Raw genomic sequence first — 9,700 nt, 5'->3', positions numbered from 1 at the left:
AGACTGACTGGCCTGTAGTTCCCCGGGTCCTCCTTTTTTCCCTTTTTAAAAATGGGGCTTATGTTTCCCCTTTTCCAGTCAGTGGGAACTTCACCGGACTGCCACAACTTCTCAAATATGATGGATAGCAGCTTAGCAACTTCATCCGCCAGTTCCCTCGGGACCCATGGATGCATCTCATCAGGTCCCATGGACTTGTGCACCTACTGGTTCCTTAGATGGTCTTGAATCTGATCTTCTCCTACAGTGGGTGGCTCTTCATTCTCCCAGTCCCTGCCTTTGCCTTCTGCGGCTTGGGCGGCGAGTCCTGAGCACTTGCTGGTGAAGACTGAGGCAAAAAAATCATTGAGTACCTGAGCCTTCTCCATATCCCAGGTAAACAGGACTCCCATTTCGTTCCGGAGAGGGCCCACATTTTCCCTAGTTTTCCTTTTATCCTTTTAATTAAATAGAGAAAATAGCTGGGGCTTTCAAAAACAAACCATGCTTTATAAACAGCTCTTCCGGTTGTCTTCTCTTTGGGGGAAGAGAAGGGCTTAAAGCTGACAGAGATGCATATGGTATCTTGAAAACTTTGACTCACTTTATTTTTTGATGAGCCTCTTCATATTTAACTGCCCTGCAGCTGTTGCTGAATGTGTCCTTGTCACCATTGTGAAGAGGACAGCATTGTGTCAGATATTTCTGCTGGTTCTTTTATTTGTTCTGAATAATACAAAGTTTGTCAGTTTGAACAAGCCTTCGGAGTCCTTCTGTGCTTGTTTGATCACATCAGGGACTAGTCCTTCTGGCTCAACCTTACTGTAGTTGTGAGCTGATGACGGTGCAGTCTCACACAGATGACAATGTGGGGATATTAAAATGTTCTCTCTGCAAACTGACAGAGTGCTGGCTAGGACAATGGGGGCAATGCAGCTCTTTGTCAATATAACATTTAAAACGAAGGGAAAAGGCAGCTTGGGTGAGGTAGGAAAAGTTAAATTGTGGAGAACTTTTTACATTCTTTGAGAAGGGAACATAATTTTTTTTTATAAAAAATGTTCAGCTGGGATGTACTACTGTCAGCTGTAAGAGGAAGTGCATTGCTGATTTCTTTTTTTCCATCAGTATTTCCGATTTCTTTTTTTTTTTTTTTTATCAGATCCAAGATCTGTAAAGTGGAACTCTTCCATACATTCCAAAAGCTGGTGACAAGTATTTCACAAGAGGATCTACCAGACACTCTCCGGTAAAGACATTTTTGTTATATTTAGAAGAGTGAATTTATCTTAACAAAACTCAAGAATACTGCAGTGATACCAGAATCTGCTCGTGAATCCCACGTTAGATAAGTTCATTGTTAGAACTTGATACTTGAAAAATATGGCATGCGCTTTATGGGTTAGGAAGAGTCTCTCTTTGTTTTTTTAATCACCTCCTTGGAGAAATAGCTATTGTGTCTCATGTATTAATGACAGACACAAGAAATTGCAGGTGGTTGGTTTGTTTAGAGTTCAGGTAAGAATTTGGGGCAGCTGATCTCTTCTGAAGACTTACTACTTTTCAAAAGTGTAAACTCTGTTCCTGATCAGTGGAGCCTTATCCTTCTTTTGCACTAGATCTGGTGTCTGTTGGACACATCTGTAAGCCTCCAACTTGCTGTCTTGGCAGACAACTCTACATTTTGGGGGGGGGGTTTCTGAGTTAAAGTGGTCTTGTCTGAAAGTGGCAGTGGACAGCTGGGGAAGAAGGAGCGGAGAGGGAGATGTGAGGAGGAAGTAGTATCTGTTGTTTTGAAAACATGAGCTGTTAGATGAGCTGCCTGGAGCACTGTACCCTTAGTGGCATTCAAACCCCCCATCCCAAAACTTGTCGTGGGGTTATTGATATCTGGTTGGTGTTTAGTAATTCTGTCAAATGCCACTTCTTTGTTTCACAAGGAGGAAGAGTTTGAGTAAAAAAAAAATTTTTTTTTTTTTTTTGAAAAGTCCAGGCTAAAATCTTTTTTCGTCTAAGTCTATGATGGAGTAAGAGGTAGTAAGGTGAGCTAGTGTGTAGGGCTCTTTCTGCAATGCATATATTATGTAAATGGAGACTTTCTGGAAAGAACAGAAAGAAGCTTTTGTCTGAGGAAGCCATACTTGGAGGTTTCTTTTACATTATTAGAAACAAGTTTGGTTTATCAGGCTGGAGTTTCTTGTGGTAATCATCCGGTCTGGCATTGCATTGCGTGCATTACGTATTTGGTGGTATTCCAGCCCAAATAGCTACCGTAGAGCAGGGCACAGTTTCATGTATACAGAAACTTATCTCTCACTTTGGCTTAGAGATTCTGAGGGATGTAGAAGGTTCCAAATCCATTGCCTTGGAAGGTTTATTTTATTTTAGACTTATTTCCAGGTATGATTTCACCAGCTCTGGGATGCAATTATACCAACTGTTGAGCTAATTTAACTGCTTGTAGCTGCTGATGGGGATTGTCCTGCGGCTGTAGATTCCTGTTTTCTCCCTTGTATCAGTAGCAGTTCTCCAACCTCACGGTGAGCCGGTTCAACTAGCTAATGTGGCAGAAAACAATTTCCTTGTCTTCTGTGTTTTCTAATGGACTAATGAGCTGAATTGGCTCATGGAAAGCTAAAACAGGTAATAAAACCTGTGCAAAGGAAGTAGGAGGTATGTGTGGCTGGAAGCAGCGGAGATAGGCCATTTCTGCCTTTCATGGTACCAAGAGATTAGATGAGATGAACTTAGCCAAAGTATGTGCACCCTGGATCTTTAATTATTGGATCTCGCTTGCTTTTGAGTTTTGTGAATTAAAGATTGCGGTTACCTTCTGTGTCTGTAGAAGTGTCTCATAACTATTTTAAAGTTCTGATGTCAACATGAGCCATGCTATTGCTGAAATCGTTTCAACTGATTCTATAAGTAGAGATACACTTTCTCCTTAATACAGTTTTAAATATAAAATTATTAGCCTCTTTTGGGTGGGAGTTTGTCCTCGCTTGTTTAGCCATCATAATTTCCCCAGAATAGAGTGTGAGCTGGTGCGTTGTTGGGTAGGTGACTCATTGTGTTGATCATGTGCATGTGCTGCTTACATAAAGTCACTTCACCTCAGGGCTTTTCTAGACTCCAGTGGCTTTGTAATTTCCTTTGACTTTTTTGTCCTTTAACATTTTTCTGTCTGGGCTTCTCATGACAAAGTCCAGCTGATTCGCAGATGTGGCATCATTTTTAGGCTGCACCAACTCTATTTATACAGGTGCTAGCTCACCAGTCAGCTTGTCCAGTTGCTTTCCTTTTGAAGTTTTTCCTACTCTTCACTTAAAAAGCAAAATAAAAAATGTCTGTGTATTGCTGTTTCCTCCTTCTTCCTTTTCCCTTTCTACACAATATTCTGATGTGTTTTCTTCCTTTTTCTTCCTTTCCTCCTTGTAGTCTGAATTTGAGTGTACTTCAGATAAGAAATCCCACGCTCTCAAATTGTTTCCTCTAAACTCCTGCGCATTTAACTGTTACCCAGTTTTGTATTTTCTTCCCATTCAAATGTATCTTGTTATCTCCTCCCACAAATGCTTGGCTCTAGTGCTATGCTGTCACCCAGTTTCCTTTTTCCACTTTGCCCTGAAGTTCCTGCCCTGCCTCTTCTAGTCCACTTCTTGGTCTCTTGCCTCCCATCCTTTCTGCTCCATCAAGGGAATCTCATTCTGTAGTCCTTTCAAATTTGCTGAACAGCTTGTCTTGGTAGTTGTAGGGTATATTAGGACAGGGATCATTCTTTACTTAACCCTTCCTTCATCTACTGTTGTCCATTGTCAGACCTAGAATACTGGGGCAGTTAAAGCTTTACATGGAACTAGTATACTCATTCTGATGTTCTCTTGTTTTCTTCTTTCCTGTGTCTAAAGCCACTTCTCCTGCTTTTTGTGCCTTCCTTTCTCTTTCATTCTTCACTTCTCTCCAGAGGATCAGTGCAGGCACTGTTAAATTGGAACAGGTAGAGAGCCTGCTAGGGGCAGAACTTTGCTGGCTCTCCTGAAAGGCAAGTTTAGGAATTTGTAGTGGTGTAGCTTAGCTAAAATGCTAAGCATAACGTTCAGCAGTTGTTTTTTTCAAGATTTAGTTGATTTGCTTTCAGCTGAGACTGTGAGAAGGAGGTGGTGTTTGGCTGGCATTAGCTAATTCTTCATCAAGAACCAGATAGTACTATATTGTGCTGTCCCACTTTCTTTCTTCCTTTCTGATAATTTCTGTGATCTGTCTTCTGTGCTTTACTTAAACTCTCACTCATCTCTCTAGCTAGACTATCTAAAATGTTACTTGTTACTTTATAACTCTTACCTCCACCTGCCATACTTCATTGTCTTCTGTTGACTCCCTCTCACATGTTGTTTTGTGTTAATGTTCTGAAATGACTGGTATATAAATCCATCTTTTTTTTTTTTTTTTCATGTTTTCCATGCTCACTGTCAAAGGAATGATGACACACTGTTGGGCAGTGTTGTGCCATTGCTAATCTGAATTGTTATGTAAAAACCTCTGCAGTATTATTGTTGTTTACAGATCACTTGATGGTAATAGGCAAAGGAGTTTTTTGCATTGTTGTTTTTTTCCCCTGCTGGTAGAAAAAAACATGCCTTGTTCATCACCTGAGGAAGTGAAAGCCTTCTTTTGTCGTATAGTGGCATCCACCATACAGAGTCACCAGGCATTGCTATTGTGCAAGGTGTGGCTGGCTGTGCAACCCTTTGTCTGAATCTAAGGGAGGCTTTGTAACGTAAACCTGCCCCGAGTTTCTTGCTGGGCTTGTTATATGGATGATTGATCCTCTTTTCTCTGAAATTGTAGTCAGGAGCCGTCACAATTAGGATTGTGCTTTCTTCCTCCTTCCCATTCAGTCTGCAGTATGGACGATTCCAGTTCTGGTGACACCTAGTTGGAGAGGGTGGGCTGTCGTACAGAGAAGTGCAAGGACTTTCAGATGGCTTTAAGATTTAAATATCTAGACTGAAGTATAGAACTTTCGCTTGGGCTTCATGTTTAAGATTTTTTGCTAGTGTTCATTTGTGAAAAACAAAAGGATTCTGCCAGGTGACCGCTAAATATTTCCTGCTGGAGTGACTGAGGATAATTGTAAGGAAGTGTCAGCCTCATGAAAGTAACTGTCATGGGAGGGGTGCAGTTTCACTGTTACTTCTGTTCTTCAATTAAAAAAAAAACCACCACATTTGGCAAGAATTTTGTTGCAATTTTCTAGTCCCTTTTCAATTTTATTTTTAAGGTTTGTACATTAAACAATTCCTGTGATGGTCCTACCACTGCATAGAGGCCTGTGGAACAGTTAGGTCCTCTGATGTAACTAAGAAAATCTTTTCTATACTGCACGTCACAGATGCTTGTTAGGTCTTTGCCAGATTGAAGAGCCTTTTATTAAGTAATGTTTTCTGCCCCATGAAAATACTTATCTATCATAATTATCTCAAAACTTGATCTTTTTTTTAATTACTCTATTGAGCTTCTACATCTTTTCCTCTGTGTGATTCATTTTTTCCACATCTCAGATGATACTGGAAAAAGCCATAAAGCTCATTTTCCAATTTTCCAATAATGTTTTGAAAATCTGGTCTCCCAAGCTAGACACAGCAATGCAGTAACAATCTTCCAAATGCTGCAAAACCTTAATTACTGTTAAAACTTGTTGTGTTTGAGTGGAACTCACTCATTGAGTTAGCTCACTCTGTTCTGTATCTTCTTAACAATTGGTATCAATTACAAAGTTTGCCTGCAATGACTGCATTTTATCTGAGGCATTGAAGAAGATACTAATAGAATCAGGCCAAGTATGGTTTCCTGGCCCCCCATCGTTATGGATTCACAACGGATTTTCATACATTGAAGATGTGTGAGCTTTTGCCCTCTTAGATGTGATTCATTAATTTTTGTATAAGAGTAACGTTTTGGTTGATGCCTTGTGCTTATGTCAACGTTTTTCATGTGCAACATGTCTGTAATCTCAAAAGTGCATTATGGGTTGAATATAAATATTTGAAACTGAATATGGGGTTAAAGGTCAGCTTTGTTGCTGAGAAGAAAGTATTGCAGCAGTGTATTGCTTTTCTTTGCAGGCTGCCTTGCTTGTGAGCCCATTTCTGCTCAGCTTTGCATGTGGCTGAGCACGTGAATGTTTTCAAGCATAATGGTGATTTGTGTAAGGCTTTTTCCAAGAGTGCAATACCTTTCAGAATTAAATCTGTGGATCACTTCTCACATCTTTGGCACACAGCCATTGGAATAACTCTGTCTCTGTCTACAGTAGCGTAGGGGCAAGACTGAAGTAGTAAAGAGAAGCATAAAAGGAATGTAGTCAGGCAGACCTGGATAGGCTGAAGATCATATGATTGTACTGGACTTTGCCTGGGGCAGCAAACTAATGTTCACTTCTGCCAAAAAAATGTCACAGGTTCTTCATTACTAATGCTCAGAGCCTTAATGGCCCAACCAAAGCTGAGATACAGTCAAATCATGTGAGGTTTTTAGGCAGATGTAATGTACTTAGACTTTGAAAGCATTTTTCCCATATATATGTTGAAAATTTCTTAGAAGCTTAGTGCAGAAGTTGAGCATTAATTAAATCAATCTGTTTGATTTTGGCAGCTGTTTGAGGAAGGTGTTTAAAATGCAGCTTTCTGTTGCATCCACTGTTAATCCTGTAGTGATGTTGTCTGCTTGGAGAATGAGACCCCAAGAGACTGTGGTCACATGTGCTCTTGTAGCTGCTAAAATACTGAGCTGCTCCTTACTGTCTATCCTGCTTTTGTGCTAGCTATGTTTTACCTTACTGTCTACTGTAACAGTTTCCAAACAAAGGTCTGTTGGAGTAATCTAGGTTAGAAAAATCCCGTATGTGTTTTAGTTAAATTGAATCAGACTGACGGATATGAGTTGAAAAGCCATTGATTTGCCAGCAGATTCAGGAAAAAGAGCAATGAAGAAATTGGAGTCTTTCTCTTGGCTTAGTGGCAGGTGGCATATATCTATCTATCTATATCTGGATCTATATCTATATATGTGCATCCACAGCAAATGCAAGGAAAACAACTGTTTCACGTTCAACAAGATTGAGCCAGTCCAAAAATCTGTGTTGCATAATTCTTTTTTGATCTTTCACCATCCGAAATGTGACCTCATAAGTACAAGTAGCTGTATTTGAAGATGTAAACAGCATTTAATGTTAGCTATTCTATGATAAAGGACAAATTAAGTCATTAGATGCATTTATAGTGAAGAAGGGCAGGGTCAAAGTCTTAAGCAAATATGTCGAATGTACTTTAAGAGCAAAGAAATGTGCTAGCGTAAGAGAGTTTCTTCCCAAATAATGATTCAGTCATTATCCTTGAGTGTAAGCATGCATATTGCTCCCGAGAGAATGGTTCTGAGGCGGAGGAGAAGGTACAGATGGTTTGTGCCGTGTCTTGAGGTACATGTTGGAGTACCTAAGAAAGGAACAGCTTGCCTGCGCTAGGGATTTGGAGCTGCTTGTGGTGGGTTGACCTTGGACCTGTGTTGTTTCCTGAATGCTGCTTATGCAGATAGTTGCTGGTCTTTTGCCTGTTTGGTGATGCTCCTAAACCATGATCCACCATTGATAATGGGGTTCTGTTCCACTGGGCAGGTGGAGGAGAGTTGCAGTGGACCCTTCCATGGAACTTTCCAGAGCAACTCTGAGGTTCGTTTCATAGTGTTTCATTAATGTGAAAAGAGGTAAATAAAACAAAATGGATTAGCTCTGACAAGAGTGCAGGCAGGTTTATAAGAGAGTATGTATCTCCCACGTTCAGCAATGGCATAGGCAGGTTCTCCACTCTTGTACTTTCTGAACCTAAGGTCTGCAGGATAGATAATATCTCATGGCTTGCTATGCATGTCACAGTGTTCTAGAAATACATTTACAGCAGAATGCTGAATGCCTGAAATACAGCTTTTGATGGTCTACTGTTACTTTTGGCGGGGTTTGTTGGGGTTTTTTGGGGGGGTGCTGGTGATAAATATTGCCTTTGAGCATGAAAGCCTGTTCTGGAAGTTGGTGGTTCTCAAACTGTTTAGATTAGGGTTCATGTAGTAGTTTAGCTCTTCCTCTTTCTTGACAAAGGTCATGTTGCCTATGATCTTAGAATCATAGAATCATAGAATCATTAAGGTTGGAAAAGACCTCTATTGGGTCGAGTGTGTAAACATCATGTGCCGCATGTGGCTCACAGACTGTTTGGCAAAGGGAGACGAAAGAGGCTGGGAAAAGAACGCAAGGAAAGGATAAAAGTCTTGATTAAATTGTCTTAGAGGCACTTGTGTTCAGATACTCTAGACCTGAATTTCCTTGTTTTGAAAATCAATGGTATAATGCACTCAGCAGAGTGACTAATGGTTTTGCTGAGATTGTAGGGAGCAGGTGCTACACGAGGAAGGGGGACAGAGCACCAAAACTGCTGAGTCTCTTCTGCTTTAGGGAGAAGATTAAAAAAAATATTTTCTCCTTTGCCTCACTCTTCCCCATTATTTTGTGTTGGAAAAGAACAACTGTCCTATTCGTCCTTGTTCCCTTCCCTTCCAGCCAGCAATTGTATCCATTCTTCTAGCAAAACAAGGCTACTTCCACCCAATTCAAAGCACCTACCTCTAGCCACCTTTTCTGCTTTGCTTTGACATTTTTTGCTATAATGGAAGTTTTCTGTAACCTACTGTCACACAATCAAACACTTCTATTGCTGGAGCGTGTGTATGAAGTGTGGTAGAGGAGTTGTTTTGCTTCCTTTTGTAAGACTGCTGACTATGTCTAGATACAGTAGCTTCAGGGCCTGGGCCTCTCCAAGTCTCCCTAGAAGCACAAGAGGATTTCACTTAGCAGCATGAAAGAGCTCATAGGGCATCATCATATTCTTAGATGTCTGATTGCTTTTTTCATTTTGTGAGTTACATCCAATAGGATAATAGAAATGTTTTTGTTGTGCATTTTCTTTCAGGATGAAGATTCTAGAAACCTACTGGGACTACAAGGAAGCTGCATTAAATTATCAAGAAGCCTGGAAAGTGCTGCGTAGCCAAGCCCTGCCAGGTTGGATCAAGAATGCCAAGGAATACCTGCACTTCACATGAGAATACATGCGGCTATGTAAATCCAGCAATAAGCCCTGATGCACAGCAGATACCTCTGCAGTTCAAGGGCCAGAAAAAGATGTCCTCTAGTTACTGTGCTGTAAGGTGACAGGAGTGAAAAGGAAAGCAATTTAGAGAAGTCTTTATTTTGGTTGAGTTGAAGCCCCCTTTTTATTGAAATATAGGAAAGGATCATCGCAGACTTAAAGTTCTGAGCTGCATGAAACAATATGCCTCCAAAAGAAAGGAAGCAGTGATGTGCTATCCTCTTTTATCTGAGGATATGATCTATCAGCCATAGTCCATTGCAATGGAAGTAATGTCAACTGAAATTGAAGCAGTGCTAAGGAAGAAAGGCTGTCATTGTAAAATTTTAGTGCTGCTTTTTTCTTCCACTCTTCATAATGTTATGGTTGGTTTTGTGTTGCTGGGACAACCCTAATGTATAGTAAGTAATATTTTTATAACTTGGCTCTCCTTGTCTGGTGCCTGGAAGAATTTTCCGTGTCCCCCAGTCCCATTGCTTCTGACTGGAAATATTAGTTCTGTTAAAGGGTCTTTTTTCTGGGAG

The 9,700-nt window shown here is 40.5% G+C and overlaps 1 protein-coding gene across 1 annotated transcript in view; it reads left to right on the top strand.

Moving 5' to 3' along the window:
- The window catches only part of ADAT1 (adenosine deaminase, tRNA-specific 1), a 26,121-nt gene extending 16,854 nt beyond the window's left edge, over positions 1-9,267 (top strand). The window contains exons 8-9 of the mRNA XM_009572923.1: positions 1,142-1,228; positions 8,997-9,267. Of these exons, the coding sequence (XP_009571218.1) occupies positions 1,142-1,228; positions 8,997-9,129 (220 nt within the window). The 3' untranslated portion in view covers positions 9,130-9,267. The remainder of the gene's footprint in view (positions 1-1,141; positions 1,229-8,996) is intronic.
- The last annotated feature ends 433 nt before the right edge of the window (positions 9,268-9,700 follow it).

This window comes from Fulmarus glacialis, unplaced genomic scaffold, assembly GCF_000690835.1.
Source record: "Fulmarus glacialis isolate BGI_N327 unplaced genomic scaffold, ASM69083v1 scaffold12862, whole genome shotgun sequence".
NCBI lineage: Eukaryota > Metazoa > Chordata > Aves > Procellariiformes > Procellariidae > Fulmarus > Fulmarus glacialis.
This window is presented reverse-complemented; position numbering and strand designations above follow the sequence as displayed.